General features: G+C 41.8%; 1 protein-coding gene across 3 annotated transcripts in view; it reads left to right on the top strand.

Annotated features, from left to right (window-relative positions):
- ZNF318 (zinc finger protein 318) overlaps nt 1-22,619 on the top strand; it is a 26,027-nt gene extending 3,408 nt beyond the window's left edge. Inside the window, exons 2-11 of one of the 3 annotated variants that reach the window (XR_005264187.2) lie at nt 2,001-2,146; nt 6,909-7,539; nt 8,659-10,077; nt 11,572-11,671; nt 12,411-12,697; nt 15,703-15,906; nt 16,382-16,481; nt 17,594-17,712; nt 18,153-22,255; nt 22,376-22,619. Coding sequence is in view for 1 of the 3 variants with exons in the window: in XM_038176148.2 (XP_038032076.2) it covers nt 2,001-2,146; nt 6,909-7,539; nt 8,659-10,077; nt 11,572-11,671; nt 12,411-12,697; nt 15,703-15,906; nt 16,382-16,481; nt 17,594-17,712; nt 18,153-21,569 (6,423 nt within the window). In the remaining 2 variants the exon portion in view is untranslated. Of the gene's footprint in view, nt 1-2,000; nt 2,147-6,908; nt 7,540-8,658; nt 10,078-11,571; nt 11,672-12,410; nt 12,698-15,702; nt 15,907-16,381; nt 16,482-17,593; nt 17,713-18,152 lie in introns of all 3 variants that reach the window. The other 2 variants (XR_005264186.2, XM_038176148.2) reach the window with 2 other exon arrangements.

The following is a 22,619-nucleotide window of genomic DNA, read 5'->3' as shown; positions in this document are numbered from 1 at the left end:
CAGTTGCAAGGCTGATCAGCGTTCATGCTGCTTGTATCTGTCCCTGCTGGTCTGCGTGCTTGTTCTTTTTATAGTTCTGGTCTGTTCCTTTACCTTCTTGTAAGAAAGTTAGCTGAAATTGGAGGACTGGGATGTTTCGGGTTGGCAGGGGAAGGAGAAATGAAGAGCTGGTATGCAACCTGTGCGTTTATATGGTAATGGTAACTCCTGTTTGGGAGCCAGAGTAGGAAAGGAAGAAAACACAGTACAGGACATGGGTAGGATTGACTAGGAGTGGCACTCCAAATGCAAATGCTGTTAAAACTTGAATTTCTCAAACTCAGGCAAAAAAATGCAACGTTCAAATATGTATCACCTTACCTGCTGTCTCTGGGTGATCTGCATGGTGGTCATACATATCCTGAACTTGCTAAATGTAAACAATTTTCTTTTCTTGCCCAGAATTTTCCTAAAAGATTTAATCACAACTTTTCCATCTCCAGTTCCTGGAGGTGGTTGTAATGTACATGCCCAGCTTGCTGACAGTCTCGATGGCAAGCAGTTGCCTTTCAAGGCAATCGCTTCTCCAGGCAGCCCTCCAAATTCTGCGTTAAACTGGGCACATTTGAGCCTTCAACTCACACCTTCAGCATTCAGCTTCAGCCTTCAGCATTTGTATGAGATGCGTGCACCTTGTGTATGTTGTGTCTCAGTCCGACTGTTCCAGGATAATACTATGCAATACAAAATGATTGCTTTCAAAAAGTCGTTAGAGTGTGTTCTGATAAATGACGGGATTCAGATTAACAGAGAGATATAGAAATCAGTTTGACGTCACCTTAGAATAGGGATACGCACACGATGGATTCTAGTGCAGATTTGTACCAAGTTGATTGTGTTAGGCAAATTTGTGAGGGAATTCTGCTTCCTTGTTGGAGGGTATGTGCTGTTTGTTCGGTCTCTTGGAGCATTGAACTGAATCTGCTGCCTCTTCCCAGGGTGGCCAGGCTGGGTGCAGGCAACGTAGCGCACCTGCAGCTTGCTGCTGCTGTGAAAGCAATATGCAGCGCATGGCTGGTTTGGCAGAACTGAGGCTGGTTCATTGTTTCCTGTTAAGCAGAATATAAATCACGTTGGTTTAAAAAATAATAATAGTCAAGCCTCTCTGTCTTCAGCCAATCTCACCTTCTTCTTCTGGAACTCCGCTTAATTTGATCATTCCTGGAATTCAGTGACAAATTCTAAAAGGAGGTGAAGCATACCTAATTAAGCATAACAGTAATGACATTTTCTGCATTGGGTATGTCTCCAAACGAAGATCTGCGCAGAGGCAGTTAGCTCAGGCGTTCTCTGCTGTGTTTTTTTCCAGGGCAACTTAACTCTGGTTTAGCTTTACTAACAGTGATGAAAATGGGAATTCTGTTGTAGAAGCTGCTTCTACCGCCACTGACATTTTTAGGATTAGGTTGTGCTTATCAGCTGAAAGCAGCATGAGACAAGAAAAACTATTCAAAAATCACTGCTAGGAAAATCTTTGTTTACACTTGTTTTATACCTTGCTTCATGTTGCTATTAGAGCTGGAAAGGGCCAGAAATCCAGACGCTTTTATTAAGAAATTCCTGGCACTGTTTTTGTGCAATGTTTGTTTAGCTGCTTCTGCTCTAACAAAGAATGGAGCACAGCAGCAAATCTGGGACTTCTTGAACTTCTGTTTTTCTACCTTCCAAAACGGTAGCTAATTAAAGGTATTTTTGAGTTGAAATTTTCCCTTTTAGATAATGTAAATGTAAAGCTTGTTGTTGGCAGCTGGAATGAGAAATTAAATGCACCCAGTACCCTCCCCTTGCTTTAGTAACTGTAGGCAATTGAGATATTTGGAAAAAATATTCTCCTATTTTTTTTTTGGTTGATCCACACACCCCAAGTCCCACGTGTTAAGCAAAGCAGAGTCACTTGCCTTACTGTAGCCGAAATTACGATTCCCTGATTGATGGGCTTGCACTCTTTCTTCAATTTACAGAGACGCTCACCGAGTCTCCGCTCTGAGTCTTCACTGGAACAGAGTTTGCGGATTACTGTTGGTAATGACCGGTATTGCATGGGCACACCGGAGCGAAGGAGGCTGCCTGATAGACTGGGCTCACCAATTGATAACCTGAGCGACAGGTATGGTCCTCCGCAGGTGGGGATTGAAGTGTATGAAACAGTGAGAGCGTGGGGACGGCTGTGCTGGGTGAGACCAAGTACCTAATTAGCCCAGGATATGGTAGGGACTGACGGTGGATGCGTGGGGAACATGGGTAATAGGGTAAACATGTAATGAAGCTTCCTTGCAGTACTTCCCAAGCCTCCAGCAAGTTGTGGTACAGGGAATTCCCAAACAGAAGTCACTGCCTGCATTCCTAGTAACTCCAGACGGATATTCCTGCTCTGATTTTTGTCAACTGCTTCTTGAAGCTGTATAAACTAAAAGCGCTCGGAGTATCTTCCAGGAAGGAACTGCTTCATTTGACATTTCACAGCTTCAGCTGCCTCCTTTTTCTTACGAGCCTACCTAGTTTGGCTTAAAGGAAGGTTGTTTACAGATAGCACAAAGCTTCAACTTCCTCATTTATTTTGGGGGGAATAAGGTACTTTCCTGATTTTTGAGAATAATCCAAAAGAGAGCCCTAGTGTAGCTTGAAGAAATGTATTATTTTGGCTTCAAAAACCCTGCAGAAGGGAAATGAATGAAGTCAGGCAACGTCAGAAGTAGTAAAATAAGTTAGAATTTTTAGGGTCCCTTGATTTGCCTTCAGTGGAAGAGCAGGTATAATCTGGCTGCAGAAGTAAAATGAGAAGGCTTTGTGCAAATAAAATTTTCTTTATCTTGAATTGCAAAGTTAAAGACGGGGGTAGTCTGTGTTCTGGAGCAGCCAAATTGTAATTTCCAGTCGGGTATAAGCATCCAGAACAAAAGAGGCTCTAACGTCCATTGTTGATGCAAATATCCCCAACTGTTCAAAAAATAAAAACTAAAGAAAAAGAGGGAAGTGAGCAAAATAAGTGAATTTCCTGTCTTTCTGATATGTAAGGTTTCTGATATGTAAAGTTTCAGCAGGTGTGGAAAACCAAAAGAGAGTTTAGTTTTCAGTACTGTCACTTTTACGCCTTTACCTCAAGTCTTCTGAGGTCAGCGTTCAACTTGTAAGTCCCCTGTGCAGCCTGCAGTCTTCTGAGCAAGCTGATTGCGTGTGCCTGGGGAGAGTACAGTGGTTGGAACGAGCAGGAAAAGGTACGCAGGAGAACTGTCACTATGGCACTGGCAGATTAAGAACACGGTGGTGGTAGTGGGGTTGTCCCGTTGCTTCCTTTTCTCCAGTGAGGTTTTGTATATAGCCTGTTTTGTGGTTATGCTTCATCGCTAGAAGTAACAACACGTACAGCAGAGTTTATTTTAACATTAGAGTGATGATGACTGCTGCAAGAATCTTTACCTCTTTGATAGGTGAAGAACTTTTACTTTATTGCTGTGACTGGACAAAAATGGTAACAGGTAAAAAAGGGCAAAAAAAAAGTTGGAACAGATCCCAGAGAAGATTGAATGACAAATCAATCGGGATGAGAATAAGGGATAGTGAGGCAATGTAGACCTCAGTTTTTAAGTGGCTTTCCATATACCTGCAAGTATGCAAGAACTCCATGTGGTTAAGTGTTTGTTTCTTTTTGATTTTTTTTTATCCAATCTGTTTGTGCTACCTGCACTAGTCTGAGTGGTACCAGAAGCTTAAAGTGTCATCCCTTAGCTTTTCCTAAAACCTGTAGGTACTGCTTCTGACTTGCAAATTTCTTCGCTGTTTACCATTTTGGTTGTTTTAAAAGACAGTTTGTAGTTAGTTTAGTTCTAAGGATATTGTTTATCATGTATTTTTTCCTTCTGAGAGGCTGCCCTGTTGCTGGGACACTTACATCTATCACTGGGCTTTAATCGTCATTCAGTTTAATACTGAGCATGTCACGTTCTTACAGGACACATGGTACATTCTCATTTTTAAAAGGGTGTTTTTTGAAGAATCTTTGGATTTTGAAGTAATTTGAACAAATAAATCTGAATTTAGTTATTCTCAGCTGTTTTTGGTAACTACTTAGAGACTTGAAGCAATCACTTTTACAAATTATTCTCTGTAATTTGCAGGATGTTGGAATGGCAGAAAGATTCATTAGCATAGAAAGGAAATAAAATTCCAAAGGTTAGACATCAGGGTAGATTTCCCAAGGCGCGTGTCCATGTGCATGTCCATCCCAAAACATCTGTAAGAATTTGCCCCAGTTTTTTAAGGCAGCTGGCTTCCTGCACATGTCTTAAGTAAGTTTGCTGAATGAAGGTGGTCTGTGACTTCAAGGTCTCTCGAGCAGTTTCTGTCTTCTACTTCAACAGATTAACCTTTTATTTTGTCTCCAAGAATCCCACTTTATCAAAGTGAAGAATGTATCTTATCTCCCCTCGTCTTCCATCTCTCTCTCTGTCAGTGTTTTAAAGATATTCTACTGCTATCTGAGCTGGCATAAGCTATACAGAGCATCCCACCGATTCTTTCATCTGGGGTTAATGCTAAAGATTAAACCTTATCACTGCCGATACTTAGTCTGCGTTAAGCTGTGCTCTGAAATAGCAGATTTTGGCTTAATATCAAGAGTGACAGCTGGCTTGAGTGTGAACAGCTCGTCTGACTTCCTATTCAAAGACTTTTAAGGTGGAGTCCTGTTGGCTGCTGACAGCAGAATACCATTGTTTATTTCTCTTTCTGTGTATACAATTAAATAGATAAATATGCCAGAAAGCAAGCTTACCTTACACCGATTTTGCTTCTTTAAGGCATCATCTCTACATAGTCTGTGGTCTGTTTTCCTTCCCTGATTCTACAAATTCCAGTAATTCATAGATTTATGTGGTGGGGAAGGAATTGGGATGGTCAGAGTGGTACCACCTTGTATTTCTCCTGCAGTTGCAATATACTTAGTGGACAATGCTGACTAAAAAGCACCCAAGCCAGATAAGAGGGACATCTTTCTCTTAGACTGTATTTACTGAAAACATATTTCAAAGAGGCACAGTTTCTGTAAGGCAAGTAATCCTTTCCGTCACACCTGTATTTAATCTTTAGGTTTTAAATCTGTCTTTACTATTCAGACCGTGTTTGGAACATCCTTCTAGTTAGAAGTGCAGTAGGTTTGCTGTTCCTTTCTTTCAAAGTAGGATTTAGTATTCTTTCTTCTTTGTTGCTTCAGGCAGAGTGTTTGGCAAGCATGCATGCAAACTATTTTCACAAAAATGAGCTAAAGGTGTGTGGTGAAATACATCTGTAACCTGACCAGCTGTGTTCATGCAGCTTGTATAGGTACAGCAGGCTCTCACGTGAAGTGATGGTGACACTGAAGACAGACATTTGCTATTAGAACCAGAGAAATGCTTTTATTTAGGCTGTGAACAGCAACATTTCTGAATAAAGCTCAATTACAGTTCCCTTGTGAATGTTTTGGTGCTTTTGGAAAGGGTGGAGGTATGTAGTTTGTTGGACATGAAAGAGGTTCCATCGAATACCACAGATACTGGTGTATGCCATGTTTGCTAAGGTGTGTGTTAGACCAGTAAAGCAGCTAACAACATGTGAAATACTTTGCGGTGATGTAGGTAAGACATGAAGTGAAGTTTTGTGTTAATTTTGTTCTTAAATATGCATATGTAAACTATGACAATTCCAAAGAAAAAGACCTTATCTGGTCATGTCAGTTGTTTCTTAGTCTGGTGACTTTAAAAATTGGTGCAATAATTTATCTGCAGATTTATTTATTTATTTTTTCTTAAAGATGTCATCTGGCGTGATTTTATTGGTCTCTTCTCAGATCTATCAAGGGACTTTTCTTAGGAGAAGGAGATGATTTTTGAGGATTCAGGCAATCATACATAGTTTATCTCAAGTTGGTATCTTACTCACACAGACATTTTTCTAGGGTTTTTGTCTCATTGATTTCACTTAACAAGCATATTTGCCACCCATTCTTGGAGGATTTTGATAGATTTTTGAAGTATCTGGGAATAAAACCAGCGGTTGTTAACAAGTGGGTTTTGCTTCTGCCTGATCTAAATGGCAGCACTAGCGAAGTTTTTAGGGGCTGAGGGAAAAGGACTTGATTAAAACAGTACTCCTGATTAGAAATCTCTGTAGGAAATGGTCCAAAAGAAGAAACACCAAGAGATACAGCTATTTATTCCAGTGTTGTGCTAGTTGCAAATCTACTGTGTATAATGCATGGGCTGGAACATAGGAATGATACTAGTACATTTCCTATCCCTGATTCATAGATATCTTATAAAAAACTGTGCTTGTTTTGGGGTGAAGCAGTCCATGTGATTGTGACAGTCCTGCCTACAGATCTGTTGCAACAGAAAATGTTGCCAGAATTTGTGGTCCTTTTCCACAGCTGAAGATAAAAAGAGGATCTGGTTGCATGTGCCAGTGTGAAACTGAATTACACCTTGAATAATTCATGTGAAATGTGACCGTGGCATCTTGCTGGGAGAGGTGAGGAAAGGGACTGTGGTCTGAAATATGATAGCAGTGTGTTTTGTTTTTTTTAATGTGTAGTATTTCTCCTTCACAGAAATAAATCCATCCTATCAGTTTTTCAGGGCTCTCTTTCTGCAGTGTGAGTTGAATTGTTCGTGTCACTGTATTTCCAGATGAATTCATAGGAAGGAAGTGTATTACTATTAAAAACATCAACCTTCCCTCATCCCTGCCCGTTAAGTACATAAAATGCTGCTTCTGCTTAGTGATGGAGATGCTATTCTGAAGCTGATTTGGAAATTTCTTGCTCTTGAATAAGAATAAGACATAGTTGATTCTGACTCAAGCCCTTACGTTTATTCCATGCTTGTCTTACACAGGGATGACATGGCTGATGGCCCTATATTCACTAGGGGTCTGTCGTGCTCTCGAGGCCTTGAGAGATACCCATCGCATGAAGACCAACCTTCAAGTCCCTTCATCATGAGACACGATGAAGACTACCGCAACCGTGATGTTTTCCTCCATCGTTCAGATTACAGTCCGCATTACAGTCGTCGAGAAGAGCTACCTCGTGGGTCTGACAGAGATGGTGACAAGCTCAGGAAATCCTCCTATCCGTCAAGGCCAGAAGAGAGGGGACGAGAAATAAAGCGTCCACGGTACGAAAAAGATGAGAAGATGCATGTGAGTGGAGAGCATCAGGGTTTCTCCTCGGGAACACGAAACTATCGCAGACGGAGCCGCAGCCGCAGTAGAAGCCCAAGCCCGTCATACCTGAATGAAGAATTCCGAGAGCTTGACCGTGCCAGGAGGAAAAGAGAAGAAGAAGAACGTAGCAGAAACTTGAATCATGATGTTTCAGGCAGTGGTTATGTGATCCCAGGCTTGACTAACGCACTACAGACTTCTGAGCCTCGGTATACATACAGGCCTGAGGAAATACCATCCATGCCCAAAAAATCCATCTTGAAGAAACGAGTGGAGATGGAAGTAGAGTCTCCTATTCAGGTTTGATCATTGTTTGTCTGTCTCTGCACTTCTACTTTCCAAAACAGTCACTTCCTGATAACAGAATATTAGTTTTATTTCCAAAATAGAAAGGTCAATCTTTATGTTTTCCTGTCTTTGAGAGGACAGGCATCTTTTTGCAGGCCTGTATGGTTTAGAATTGCATTGGAAACCTTAAATGGTGAAGGCAGTTAATCTGGGATCATAGAGCTATAAAATCTAAGGCAGAATGAAATGTCCTTGTTGAAATGCAGCCCAGCATGCCAAAATCTGGGCCAGCTTTACAGAAAAGCTGAGTTGTTTTGTACACAGACAGTCAGGACATTGATCGAAGCTCTCTGCCTGTCACAGTGCCTCTTTCTGTTTCTTTATAAACCCAGAGAACTGCCTGACGAATCCTCAGTATCTCTGGCTGAAAACACCTTTGAGTTCCGTTATTTTTTCTCTTTAGACTGTAGGCTGATATTAACCCTATTTAATTTGTACCTGAGCTATGCCTGTTGAGTCTCAAAATTAGAGCAACGGAAAGGCATGCAGTTGGGACCACTGTGATAAATTACCCATTTTCTTTTCTCATGTTTTAGCACATCGCTTTTGATCTGCTTGTTATACTGATCAGGTTTGGTTTGACGGTGACATATTTAAATCAGGAGGTCCTCCAATACTGAGGATCCCATTCTATACCCATTAATGGGAATCCTAGTTCATTTGGTATTAATTACACATATCTGAAGACGTGGTTAGGAACCCCGGTACAATTACTCTTACCTGTCTGAAGGTGTAACATACTATTTGTGACGGAACTCAAAGCCCAGCTGAATTTACGTCATGGCATTTCAACTTAAAAGTTTTGGTTCTGAAGCTTGCCAAAAAGTGAATAAAATGTAGCTGTGATTTTGTGTGTTCCCTGAGATAAGCTTTCATTGCTGGACATGACGTTCCAGAACCACTAGACAATTTTTTTTTGTGATCTCTATTCTCTTTCAACTGTGTATTGTCTTTTCCAACCCTTCTCTTCAACAGTGAACTTGGGGAGAAATTGTCACATTCCTTTGTTCTGCAAGGTGAATAGTCCCCTCAGAGGGTGCTGTAGTAAATAATAACTTCTCTGTCTTTCAGCCTGAGGGCTTTTCTAGCAGCCCTGCTCCCAGCAAGGATCTTCCTCTTCTTTCTAGTCATTCGTCTTTGCCCCAGAGCAACAGCACAGCTCCTTTTGCCTCTGAAGTGGAGAACTTTCTCAAACGGTTTAACAAAGACTCTATTGTGGAGTCTGCAAACAAGGAATTGCGGGACGGTTTGTATGAGTGGGGCCCACTTTCTGGAGCTCCCAAAGACGCTTTCACCTTCGAAGAGAAGTTTGGAAGCTTCTTAAGTCACAAGGAGAAGATAGAAGTCAAATCCGAACCTGCCGATCGCCACACGGACTTCTTGCTGCCTCATGAGAGGGCCAGTCAGGATGGCAGCGGTTTCTCCCGAATTTTGGGCATGATGGCTGATTCTGTCAGTGCTCAGGAGAAGAGGAGGCGGAGTTTTCCTGACATTGAAGATGAAGAGAAATTTCTTTATGGCGATGAGGATGAAGACACCAAAACTGAATCCCTCCCTGTTCAGAAGCCCCTGGTGAGTTGTGGCAATGAGATAATAAGCCAGAAAGCGAGCCCACCTCCTACTCCTGCTCCAGCTGTCAAGCTGGATCCCTTAGAAGAGCCGAATGCCGAGTACGCAAAGATCCACGACTTGCTCAAAACCATCGGGCTCGATATCGGTGTGGCTGAAATCGGAAAGCTGGCCGTCCGCACTCAGGAACGCCTTCACGGCAAGAAGCTGCCGTCTCGTTCTCCCGATCGCCGCTCTGCGGACCTTCGCAGGCTGGAGCACTGGGACTTGCGTCGCAGCCGAAGCGACACTCGCTCTCCAGAGTCAGGCCAGCAGCGCTCGGCGTCACCCGCCGTCTCCTTCCAGCCGTCTAACGACTCTCTTCAGAAAGCAGAATATGCTCAGAACAAGCCGGTGGGACAGGACATCCCTCCATGTGCACCAGAACAGCCTCTTCCTCCTGTGTCTCTCATCCCCTCGGTTCCACCAGCTCCCGCCAGTTTGCCACCTACACCTACCTCTGTTTCCCAGTACCAAATTCCCAACTATTCCCAGTTCACTGCCACTCAGATGCCCCAAAACTATCCACCTCCCGCAATGGCTCCTCCGGGGTATGATGCATACGGGCATTATATGACTTATGCAGCCCCAGGCTGGCCCATGTACCCCCCGACCCAGCAGCCTAATCCTACGCTACCAGAGGCTCACGGCCTTCTTACTATGGCCATGTCAGCAAACCCCACGCGTCCCAACCTCCGGGTGATTGAGACAGTCTCGATGGGAAAGAATGTCCCTGATTTGAAAAGGGACGGTTCTGTGCTTGTTCATGTCCCTACCACTCCTGCTCATTCCAAAGGGCCCCTTCGTCTGTCTTCGCACCCTCTGAAAAGTACTACAGAGAAGATGTCAGATGAAAAAAATCGGGCAGCTCAGAAGCAGAAGGTATGTTACCCTGTTAAAATATGTCAGGCTGCTTGTTTACTGGGGTAAAAGCTTCTCCTCTTTAGATGCACTTTTTTTTTTTCCTCCTGAGTCCTTCCAGTTTAAAAGCAGTTAAACCAAAATGGCTTTTGTTAAAGGTTTCCAGGCATTTGTCTGTTTACTCTGTAACAATTTTAAACATAAATAGGCAATCCCCATAGCAGCACCTGTAGGTTACAGCTCGGATACGCACTGGTAGCTCACCTGTGTGTCCTGGCACAACTTCTAGGGCTCTGTCTGTGGTAGCAGAGTTCTTTGGCTTGGGCTTAGTCCAGTTTTTTGCTGGGACGGTTTGGAGTATAAAAACTTGCATGCTTCTCTACTGGCAGAAGACCCAAAATGACAGAATGATGGTTTGCTGATTAAAAATAATTCTTGTCATCATCTTGTGGCATTCAAGAAGTGGCCTAAGTGTGTTGGTAAAACATCTTCCCCTGGTATATACAGTGGTTACTGCAGGCACGATCTAAGGATCCTGCCAACATTTACGTTGCTATCATAGTAGTGATCCTCTAGGGAAGACAATGCCTTGGATCGTTTTTGGCTTGTTCATGGGAGGAGTCTGTTGTAAGCTTTGGGAGCATTGTGAAGGTACAAAAAATTGGGATTTGTCTATTGAAAAATGATGTTGGAAAGGAAACTGGAGAAACTTTTCAGGTTTTATTTTAGCATATTGCCTGGTTTCCTTTGGTAAGAATGAATGCAAACTGGTGAAAATCGCATGTGTGAGCTCCTCCTCCTAGTCCTTACCTAACTGAGCAAGAAACAAACTTCATCCAGGTGTTGAATTTCAGACAGTTATGCCTGCAAAATACATTTTGATACAGTTAAGATCAAGTTGAGGCAGAAGCCTGAACGATAGCTACAATTGAACAGTCGAAGCAGAAAGCAAGGTGAAGGGCTGTGAAGTCTTTTGTCAGTGATGGAATATACGAGCTGTAGAGATGCTGCATGGGTTTTGGACAGTGGTTTAACACTGGTCTTGCTGAGCCCTGTAAGAAGGCAATTAGCTGAGTCTGAGTGCCCTTAGAAATGGTCTGAAAGACAAAAGTTGGAGAAATACGCTGGCCAAATTACCACGTTTAGAAAAGAGGCGGCGTAGCCTGCTAATACATGAGAATGAGAAATGTTTTCTGTCGTATCAGTGGCTGAGTTACAAAACTCAGAACTACAATTTCTATGGTGGTTCTTGCAAGTGGCAGCAACAGTGCTATTAAGTTGCTCTGTCTGAATCAGGGTAAAAAAAATACCTTCATATATGGTTGAAGCATAGATGAAGTTACCTACAGATGCAAATCAAGAGAACTATTTGTTGTATTAAAAACACGGGAACAGTTTGAGAACCGTGAGCAGTGTTCTGTGACTGGCACGCTGAGGTCTTGCTGTCGCTTTTGCAAGACTGATTAACTTGTGTTGGGAAGAGAAGAAAATCCAGTCCTCTTGCGATCTGTTTAGGTGATAGAAGAGAGAGAAAAACTGAAGAATGAACGAGAAGCACGGCAAAAGAAGCTCTATTATCTCAAAACTGAATTGGACAGGCTTCGAAAACAGCAAGGTACGGCATGTCTATCCCCCATATTTTCCTACCAGCAGCACCTGCTAGGAGAAGCGAAGACCAAACTAATATAGGCTATAATTTGTAACTTAATGTTTTCATACTCTTGGCAGTGCAGAATTCTTGAGAAAGCAATGACCTAATTAGTATATTAAAATTGATGATGTCAAAATTTGACTGTTACACTGAAGCATGCAGTTGCTCCTGCATCTTCTTCAGCAGCTTGATAGGTTAAAAGACTCGCAGTTTGTGCATTTTTGCACTTTTTTAGAAGAAGTGAGAAGTAGCAACTGAAGACATGTCAGCATGTCTTTCAGTTTTTTATGAATCTTATTTGGAGAAGGAAAAGTCCCCTCTGTACAGAGCGAACTTATATCATTTTAAAACATTTGATTCAAGTAAATAATAATTTTCACCTCTGGAAAATGATCTCTTCAGGTTATAATGTACGATTAACTTAGAAAACATGTTTGCTTTTTTGATCAAGCAGGGAAATAGTAATTACACTGATCCTCTCTCTTGAGGATTATGGTGCCTCTGTTAGGGGTGTATATAAAGAGAAATGGATTTTGCTGATTTAGTGGTGCTGTACCTAAGAGTCAGTTCCACCTTCACAAATGTCCAAATTTAACTGTAGTATTTTGTGTTGGGATTTTACTTGTTGCTGGAATGGTCATACAGATCTTGAGACAATTTTCTTGTTACATTGCCAACTATTCTACTTCCTTGATCGGTTCAGGAGAGATGTTGAGGAAGAAACGTCGCGAGAAAGATGGACACAAAGACCCCTTGTTGGTTGAGGTGAACAGACTGCAAGAGAATATTATGAAGGAGATTTCAGAGCTCCATAAAGAATCCGATGCAGCTGAGAAGAAGCAGTCTGAGCTTGACAAAGTAGCACAGATCCTGGGGATTAACATATTTGAAAAACCCCGGAAACCATCTGTGGAAAGCAAAGATTCCTCAGAAAAGAACAGCAAGTCAGAAAATGCAAAAGGTGTGGAGAAGGCATCTTCCTCCAACAAGGTAAAATCTTCTGGCTTGTATGCTAATGATTTTCCCACTAAGGGCAGTGGTGAAACAGCTGCTCCCAAACATTTAACAGAAGGTTTATTCGATGTCATTTGTTACCACATCTCATATTCTGATTTTGATTGTGTATGCAGGTGAGAGTAAATGTATCCCTGTTTATAATTTCTCTCGAGAGTCTGTGCGATTTGATACCACGTACTGTTTTTGCTCTTGGTTTTGCTGAGGTGTTGGTTGGATTGAACAGTAGCGTAAGTGTTCGCAGCTGTTAGGTCTCAACTCCATACCAGGAGGACAGATTTGTTCTCCACAACATTTCTGGCACAGCCTGCCATGAAGGAATATTTATCCGAGCGCTCTGCAAGTTTGGAGCGTGTCAGTCTTTTCACCAGGTGAAGATATTAACAAATCAGGGCAAGACTTGCATATGATTGTTGTCTTAACATGATTATTACATATGTGCTATAAGTTTTTCTTAAGAAATGTCAGTAAGTATCATGGTCTCTCTGACATGGTCTCTGAGAGGTTAATAGGCAAGAAAAAATGTAACATGTTCCAGAAAGTTTTTCCTCTGGAAGCAGGGTATGATGTTAGTAGCATCTGAAAGGTTATGTGTGCGTTCAGGAGGTTAATGATGACGCTTTTCTATATATACTTAATTATGTAACTGGTATGGATGATGGGAGATGACAGATGCTTTTTGTGTAGACATGACCTTACTGTGTATTTTTTGTTGGGGTGAAAGTGTTAGTAGGGTAAAAGATGACTCCTCCAAGGTAACTCAGATCTGGGAACCTGGAAACTTTTCCTTATGCTTCATTGTGGTCTGGTTCAGGGAACTCATTAGATGCCTTTTATTTTAAGGCTTCTTTTATTTTTTATTTTTTGTTTGTTTTTGAAACATCAGCGGTGTTCAGTATCCACTTATCTTTACAAATCATTTGCATCAGACACCACATGGTAAAACTAAAGTAGACAAGAACGTCTGTTAAATCCTACGTTGCATTAAGTTATGTTGTTTTCTTTTCTTGAAATATGGCATGTGTGAATGTATCTTCCATTATTTTAACTTCCATTGTTTGTGTTGTCTGAACCCATAATGACTTGATGCTCTTTCGTAGTTCCTTATTTTAACATGGAAAATTCTCAGTTCTGATCAAGAACACATAATATTTTCAGGTATCTGCAGGCACATAGGACACTGCCCTTAGTCTCTGAGATTCACCTTGTCATGCTGATTGTTAACTTTTAGTGAAAAGAAAGAAGGTGTGAGCCTCTAGACATTGTGGTCAGTTTACCTGGCCAACCTAAGGGCAAAAACATTTGTGCCTTTCTGCATCTTTGCAAGCTACCTTTTAGTCCCTTGCTGCCCAGCTTGTGTTTGTCTATTGTAGTTACAAAGTGCAAAGGTAAAGCTAGCGTAGTTGTACCAAACTACATCTCTGAGCTTCATCTGAAGTTTCTATTGATGTGGAGGTGAGATCCTGTGATCTGGAAGCTGTTCATTTTTTTGCTGAATGTGGAAGCACAAATGGGTTAGAGTTGGCTGTGACTCATCGATCAAAAACTCATTGTTTTTAAAGGTGTGATTGAGATAGTATTTTATAGGGTATGCTGGGTGGGTGGATGTACGTAAATAACACAAAACACTTCTCAGACATCATGAACATCCTTCCATGCATTTCCTGCAGATCATAAGTTGATCTTCTCATTGTTGAAGAAAATGTAAGCTTTGCTATGTCCCTGCAGACAGAATAATTGCAAATATTCACCGGGTCACTTCCTACTCAGCTACCAACAGCTAGATTGTGCTGGGACGTGGATATCTCTGGGGCACATAGTGGCATGGATGTGTCTTCATTGTTTGATTTACACGATGTGTTGCATGAAATATTATTAAAAGGAGAGAATCTAGTAAGGCAGATGTTATTAATGATTATGAATCTGCTGAAGTAAATTCGTTTGACACCGATACTGTATAACCTGGAAATTATACAACTAATTTGGGCCTGCTAAGTGCTGGAAAAACACTGTTCTTTCCAGACTGCTATGCAGATTAGAAATAATAACACAGTGAGCTTTCAGCCATTGAGAATGTCAATCAAAACTCAAAATACACCCATTACTTTACAGAGGTATTGTAATATAAATTAGCAGGGTTCATTCATTACCTATTTCAGGGATTGTTTTGCTACTCAGCAGTGTTATTGTACGGGGATTATTTGTTTTGCTACTCTGCAACGTTACTGTACAGGGATTATTTGTCTTGCTATTCTGCAATGTTAGCGTACGTCAAGATTCTGAGCAAAATGTATTGATTTTGGCTAGAGTCCTGAAACGTCTGTGTATCGCTGTATGGCGTCTTTCTGTAGAAATCAATGCAAGCGTAAGTATCACACGCTTAAATCACAAGATGCTTCACCATACATGCTTAGGTGATTAACAAAACACCATTTTTTAATTATTGTTAAGCAATGGGTTTTCTGGAGAGTTCAGGCACTTGCAAATAGTCTGATCAAGCTGATGGCGTTAAATACTTCCAGTCAAATAACTCTTCCTTCCCTTTTCATTTTGCTTTCATCCAAGCTACTTTTACCGTAACTTCTGAACATTTATAGGGGACTTTCTAAGTGCCTTTAGGTGTTCTGGGCACTGTTTGGCTAGTATGGTATATTGGAACTCTTGAAATTTGTATGTGAAAGGCATGAAGTGGGATGGGTGCATGCCATAGGGGATTTGTTCATTTGGTTCCTCGATTGCCTACAACCATCCAGCCATTACATCTGGGAGCCTTACTGGAAGCTCTTCACTGTGGCCTCGCAGCGTCTTAGTCGGCAATACCAGCTCTCTGAAACAATGGAATTAGCCTGGGCGCTGAAAAGCAGGTGATATATACTTTTTTTTTTGTGCGTGTGGCTTCTGCTGGAGGCAGGTTCTGAGTTCCAGAGCATTCTGTCTCTCCTGCCTTGTCTTAGAGAAGTGTTTCCTTTTGTTCAATTTAGGAATCAAAACCAACTAATGAAAAGTCCAGAGGTAGAAGCCCGAAGCCAGCAGAATCCTCTTCACAGTCCTCCAAACATCCTTTCCAGTTGGCCAATATTTATGAATATTATGATGCAGGGAACCACTGGTGCAAAGACTGCAATACCATCTGCGGAACCATGTTTGACTTTTTCACACACATGCATAATAAGAAACACAGACAGGTATGTGGCAGGCTTCCTTCACTAAGTGCATTTCATATTGCTGTAAATATTAACACTAAAACATACATCACAGAACTACGTTTTACAAGAGAATCTGAATTAACGAACCCAAGAAGCTGCTTATTAAATTCTTTTACCCTAATGTTGGACTTGAGCAGTTTGTACAGTTACCGGTGTGTTCCGACTAATGTAAACGGGACTTATGTTCAGTTCACATGGGACCCAGTGGTTGATACTTGTGTTTTGTGTTTGCCTGTCCTTTGATATCATTTACATTTTACCCTTTTCACAGGTTATTTTCTCATAATAAATTGCAGAATGGGAGGGGAAAGAGGCAAACATAGTTCCTATAAATAATTGCACGTTGATATTAATGTTCGGTGTTCTGAAAGGATGTTAAAAAGGAAAAAGACAAGTGTAGTTGCCGTGCTAGTGTAATATATGAGCCTGTATACCTCTGTCACTGTGCAAATAGACCCTGGATCCTTACAACAGACCTTGGGCTTCGAAGACCCAGAGTGAGACCAAACAAGACTCCATAAAACGCATCGATAAGATAACTGTTCCTGCCAAAGGTATGTTATTTAAAAAAAAAACACCTTGGGTTTCCTCTCCCTTAGCCCTCCAGCAGGTTCCAGTGACTCAGAGAAAGGAATTTCAATATGTTATTTCAAAACTTTACGTAGTTACAGGAGCACATATAGACACTGTATTGTTAGGTCAGTGGCAGATCATTTGATTTTCTTGTGAAAAAAGTCATGGAGCAAGAGTATAGGAAAACATAGAAGAGGTTCCTTCTTTTCTCTTTAGGATTTAGTTTGTATTTTGAATACTGTGTGATTTTTTTCCAGTGTAGTTCTGAAGAGATTTTTGCAAACATTAGAATTTGGTTCAGAATATGACCAAAAAGGTTTGCCGTGTTTGGGCAGATCTTGTGGAATACTCCACACAGTCTTGTAACAGACCCTTCGATTCAGTACATTTTGTGTAAAGGTGTCTCTGAAGAATCACTGATGAGCGTTTGGTGCAGTCTGAGTGCAGAGAATGTGGAAAAACAATAAGGAAGGGGCTGTAAGTAATTTTTAAGTTTGTATAGGATTTAAAAACTGACTGGATGCAAATCACTGATGTGCATTCAGTCAGTGCAATGATTAAATAGGCCTGCCGGTGATTGATCTCAGTTTGTTTACGTTACCTAGCTTTAGTAGCGTCTGCCCTAGAGAGGATCTGCAGTGTGTTAGATAACGGCAGCAGGTTCTGTAGGCTCAGGGGTGCAGTCTTGCTGAACTTCCGTGGAAATGCTTTTGTTCTTTTTATAAGCCAGGTGTTTAGAGTTTGAGCAGACTACACCACAAAGATGGTAAATAGATGAATACTATAGGAAGTGTTAACCTCTTGAATAGAGGATAGCTTTGAAGAGCTATAGCTATAGAGGATAGTTATATGAAGAGCACTAAAATAATTTTTTGAATCATACTAATGAAGCTTCTTCACTTTACGTGATTGTTCCTTGTAGTGGTGTTTACAGTACTGTAAGGCGTAAGGAGAGCACCATTAGCTGCTTCAAAAGTGTGAACAGGAACATTGCTGGAGGCTTTGCTGTTATTTGATATGTTTATTTGGCTCTGTTAAGAACTTGGCATCTTTGAAATTTTGTTTCTCTGATTGTTTTCTTCGGCCTTTCCAGGCTCTGAGTTTCTGATCCCCATCACTGGATATTATTGCCAGCTCTGTCATGAATTTTTTGGAGATCAAATCTCAGCAGAGCAGCATGTGAAAAGTCATCCCCACAATGAGAAATACAAGGTTCGTAACTGGCATATCAGGAGTGAGTCATTCCTTTTGTTAGCTTCTGCTTGCTCTGTCTTCTTTTCCTGAAGAATTACGTTTGACTTGATGTGTATGTATTTGGTTACCTTCACTGTATTGTACCGAACAAACTGAGCGGAACTTCCCACTACATAGAGACTAATCTTTCATCCACATGAGGTTAAATTGTGTTCAAGTCCCAGTGTTGATTTTCACTCTTTAAGTAGAGTGACAGCTCTGCTGCAAGCCACCACTCAGTTCACATTGAGCTACAGAATGTGGAGTTTGTAGCATCTCGTTTTTTTGGTAGGAAGAAATTCTCTGCTCTGTCAGTGCTGAGATGGCACTTATGTAACAAGGCAAAAACTGTAACAGAGCTGAACTGATTTATTCTTTCCCGGAAGCAGTTGCTAAAATTGTGCCATTTATTTCCACAGAAATACATAGATGAAAACCCACTCTATGAAGAGAGGAGAAATCTAGACCGTCAGGCTGGATTGGCTGTAGTTCTGGAAACAGAGCGCAGGCGGCAGAGTGAGCTGAAGCGGAAACTAGTCGAGAAACAGAAAGAAGAGAAGGATGAGAAGAAACAAAAAATAATAAAGAAAGAGGAAACAAAGAACATCCCGGAGCTTGGAGAGGGGGCAAATGAAACTCAAGGCAAAATAGATTCTTCTGGGCGAAAAATGGGTATCAAGCTTAAGCTGAAGAAGGAAGAGAAGGAGGAGAAAAAAGAAGAAAAGAAAGAGGAACCTAAAAAGGAATCAACAAGTCAGATGTCCTTTGGGAAATTCAGCTGGAAAAAGACTGACAGGGAGGATAAAGGCCTAGGAGGAGCTATTCTGAAGGAGGAGGGTGTGGAAGGAACCAAAGAGGAGAATAAATGTCCGTCTGGGAAACTCCATGCCAAGCCCATAGAAATCAAGCTGTCTGGGAAAACTGTTATCCCCCACACTAGCCCATGGACACCAGTTGTTTCCACACCAACCCAAGCAAAAGTTCTACCCAATCTCCCAGTCCCCACCATGATTTTCAGGAAATCTACTACTGCAACAGTTAGTAAACCACCACCTTTGAATACCTTTTTATCCATAAAATCCTCTGGAGCTACCACCAAGCCACTACCTGTGGTAAAAGAAACCAATACAGATCTGCTGCTGCCTCCTGATATCATCTCCAAAGCTTTTGGAGGAGAGGAGGTAATTTTAAAGGGGTCAGAGGAGGATTTGAAAGCAGCAGAGAAAAATGAGTCTTCTCAGACCTCTGATATAGCACCTCACCATCCTCTTCTACCTGCAGTCCAGCAGGCAGCTGTCATCCCTGCAGATGAAGTAGCTCCAGGTGTGTCTGAAAGCGAGCAGACGATGCTGGCAATGCTCGTGAGGCCCCCTCCGCCACCACCACCTTCAACTGCTTTTAGTGAGCAGGCTAAAAAGGTAGAGAAACGGAACTCTTGCCTGGCCACAGCCAATGCGAAAGATCTCTATGATATTTTCTACAGCAGTGGTGGAAAGGGTTCAGCCGACAGCAAGCTCGCAAGTTCTGCGCTTCCAAATGGAGAAAACTCTAACCTTGCAAAACCAGCAGATTTACCGGCAAACCCTAGGACAAGTAACAGCTCATCCTCCTTTAAAGAGGATCAGAACGTGGCTACTGAAGTTAGCCAGGTCCTCTCAGCTAAGAGAGGCTCAGAAATGGAGAAAACGGTTACTCAGCAAACTTCAATACCTCATTCTGAAATGAGCACTGACATTGAAAACGGCCTTCAGAAGGACCGAGGGCAAAAATTACAGACTCTTTCAGCTGACATTCAGACTAAATCGAAAGAGGAGGATTCTACTCAAGTGGCGGGCAGTTGGGTTCTTGGTGAGAAGCTGGCTGACGTGAACAAGAAGACACTTCAGCCTCAGCGGTCAGAAAGGTCAGTCACAGAACTGCCAGAAGCAAAAACTGCTTCTGGTGTCCAGATGCCTGCAGAAATGGGACTTGTGGATGTAGCAGGCAGAGAGCAAGCAGGCAGGAAGGAATTCTGTGATCTGCAGAAAACAGAAGTCCAAGGAAAAGTTGGACAGGATGACACAAATAAAACTGCAGTTACTAAGACAAATGTTCCTGGCACTCTAGAGAAAGATGAAGAGATGAAGGAAGTAAATGCAGCAAAGCCTGAGCTTAGCTTAGAGCACTCAAAGACTTTATTACCTGAAACACGGAATGAAATTCAAAATTTGGGAAATTCCCATTTGGCAGAGGAAAAACTAGGTGATAGCAGTAGAAATGCTTCAAAAACTGATAGTCCGCAGCTGCTCTGTGGTTCTCAAGACACTTCAAAAGAAAATGTTTTAGTAGCAGTCATGACAGAGCAGAATTCTACTGATACCCCTTTAAAAGATGCAAAACTGAACAGTGTAGCTTTGGAAGTATCTCAGCCAGGAGTCCGTGGTGAAACTCCTCGGATTTCAGAAACCCAAAATAAGATTTCAGAATTGACAAGAAGTCCTGGTGAATGTGACACTTCCAGAACCAGTAACGGAGCAGAACAGGTCATGACAACCAGTTCTTGTTCTGAAAGTGGTTGGGAACTATCCAATACTCCAAATACAGAAATGAAAAGTGGTTCTAATAAAATTTGTGCTTCAGAATTCACAGAGGTACAGCCAGAGCCATGTCTCACTACCACAGAAACTAGAAATAGCACATCAGAAGCACAAGAAAAGATAAGAGCTGAAGCTTCAGGCCGTGCAGTACTACATAACCAAACCCAAAGGCAGGGGGTTGCATGGTTAGTCAACGCCTGCTCGGCAAACATTGTTGAACTGAGATCCAGTGTAGAATTAGTAGTTGAAGTTGAAAAAAAGTCATTAGGACACGCTGGATCTGATGTAATATTAGATGATATTTTTGCTAAGAGAGATGCAAAAGAAGTAGGGACTGCAGGATTTTCTAGGACTTGCTCTGATCTTGTCCAAGAGTCGGCAGTTGCTTTATCAGCAGATGTGCGTGTGGGGCATCTTTCAGAAGAAGCTGTCCACTCCCTAGAAAAAAAGTGTGAGGCTGTAAGAACCTCGGCAGCCAACAGCGACTTCCATCTGAACGCTGCTCATTCAGGATTTAAAACTGAGCAATCTGAAAGTCTCTCTCCGAATGTTGGTGTGGATCACAAGAAAGATTCCTTGCAATCAGAAAATGTGAAACACAGCGAGACTCCGTCTGAGAAGGCAGAGCTTGAGGTCAAAAGCACTGACAGCAATTTGGCAAATCCTAAGGGAAAATATGAACACCTCAGTATCCTTTCAGCAGGACTTTTAAATAAAAATATAGAAGAAGTCTCAAAACTAGAAGCTATTGCATCCATCAGGCTGGAGTCCAGCAAAATTAGCAAGGCGGACGTTGGAAAACCAGTGGCTGAAACAGAGATTACTGATGTTGCTGCGCTGACTTCAGGTACTCGGGAAGATAAACTTTGCACCCAAGTTTCTCAAACAGATGTGTCGCAGCACGGATTGCAGTCCTCAAACAGCGACAGGATGGAAGCGGGCATGCCAGTGCTAGAAATGCAGGGTGTTCCTCCCGCCTCTGAGATCCTTCTGCAAGTGGAGGAGAGCAAAGGTGGTGCTGCTGAAATGCCATCACTGAGCTGCGATGGAGGCAGCACAGAAAGGCGGGCAGCTGGGGGTGTGGAAACTTTCCTTCCTGGGCTCGAAGAAACACCCGAAAAGAACGGTGGCTCGGGAGGCAAAGGAATCTGCACTATCCAGAGCAAGAAGACTGAGCAAACAGAAACTGCTGACAGTAGTTTGGAAGCTACAACAAATTCAGGAATTGCTGAAAGCATAGCAGAAAGCCCAGTGGGTTGAAGTGAACCCAGCCAGCCCCAATATTTGTGGAGCCCGAGCTGGGATTATGTATATGGTTCTTTTTTTGTTTGTTTTGTTCCAGTTGAGGGTTCTGGGTGCATTTGGCATCCTATGGTAGGACTTGACTAAAGTGAAACTTCAGTCACCAGAAACCAGACACATACTTTATTCTGTACATAATTAATTGTGTAAAATGTTTTTCATGTGAATTTTTTGCCAATTTCTTTTCTACACTCTGCTATTAAAATGGAATATCTCGTTTATAATGCGTGCGTCTTTGTTGTTTATTTTGGGGGCTTTTGTTCTTTGATCATTCTTGGATGATTTCCAGCTCACCCTTTTTCTGTCAGTAGCATTGCGAGTAGCCCAACCTCTGGGACAAGCTCAAGAAGAGCAATTTAGAACTTGAGGAAACGGAGACTTGCAGAAGAGCTAAAACTGAACATTTCTTTAAACTGTAATGCATGGTTTTGTTTACTTTTTCTTTTGTTTGAAATGCAAGAAATGTGATTCGAGTTGATTTCTTTGTTCGTTTGTTTACCTGTCCTTGTGATTTGTAATTACTGTTACATTACACCTGTACTTAAGCTGTTTCATTGTATTGTATAAGCACGTGTTTGGATGCCACATCAGTAAGCAAGGGGAGAAAATCTGTCCAACTGGCTTGTGGAGAAGAAGACTAATCGGTAAGGCTCTGTGGCCTGACACCTAGACCAGACAGATTGAGGTCACTTAACATGATTTGAAATGGGCTTTCTTTCATTGTACTGTGATCCAGTAACTATTTGTGTTAAATCATTTAGCAGCAGCTGACCAGCTCTGAAGAAGCAGAAGATCAGACCCCTGGTGTCAGGAATTGGACTCGCTTCATGTGATAGAGACACATGCATGCCTACCCTGAATGGTCCTAGTGCTATCAAAAGCTCTAGAGTGATGGTTCTCATTTGTATAGCTTGTTAAAGACTAAAGTATTACATGTGTTTGCTTGGATAAATATAACATTTTTATTTGTAAATTGTTTAAAAAATAAACATATGGTGGTCAACAAGA

This window comes from Anas platyrhynchos, chromosome 3, assembly GCF_047663525.1.
Source record: "Anas platyrhynchos isolate ZD024472 breed Pekin duck chromosome 3, IASCAAS_PekinDuck_T2T, whole genome shotgun sequence".
Classification (NCBI taxonomy): domain Eukaryota; kingdom Metazoa; phylum Chordata; class Aves; order Anseriformes; family Anatidae; genus Anas; species Anas platyrhynchos.
This window is presented reverse-complemented; position numbering and strand designations above follow the sequence as displayed.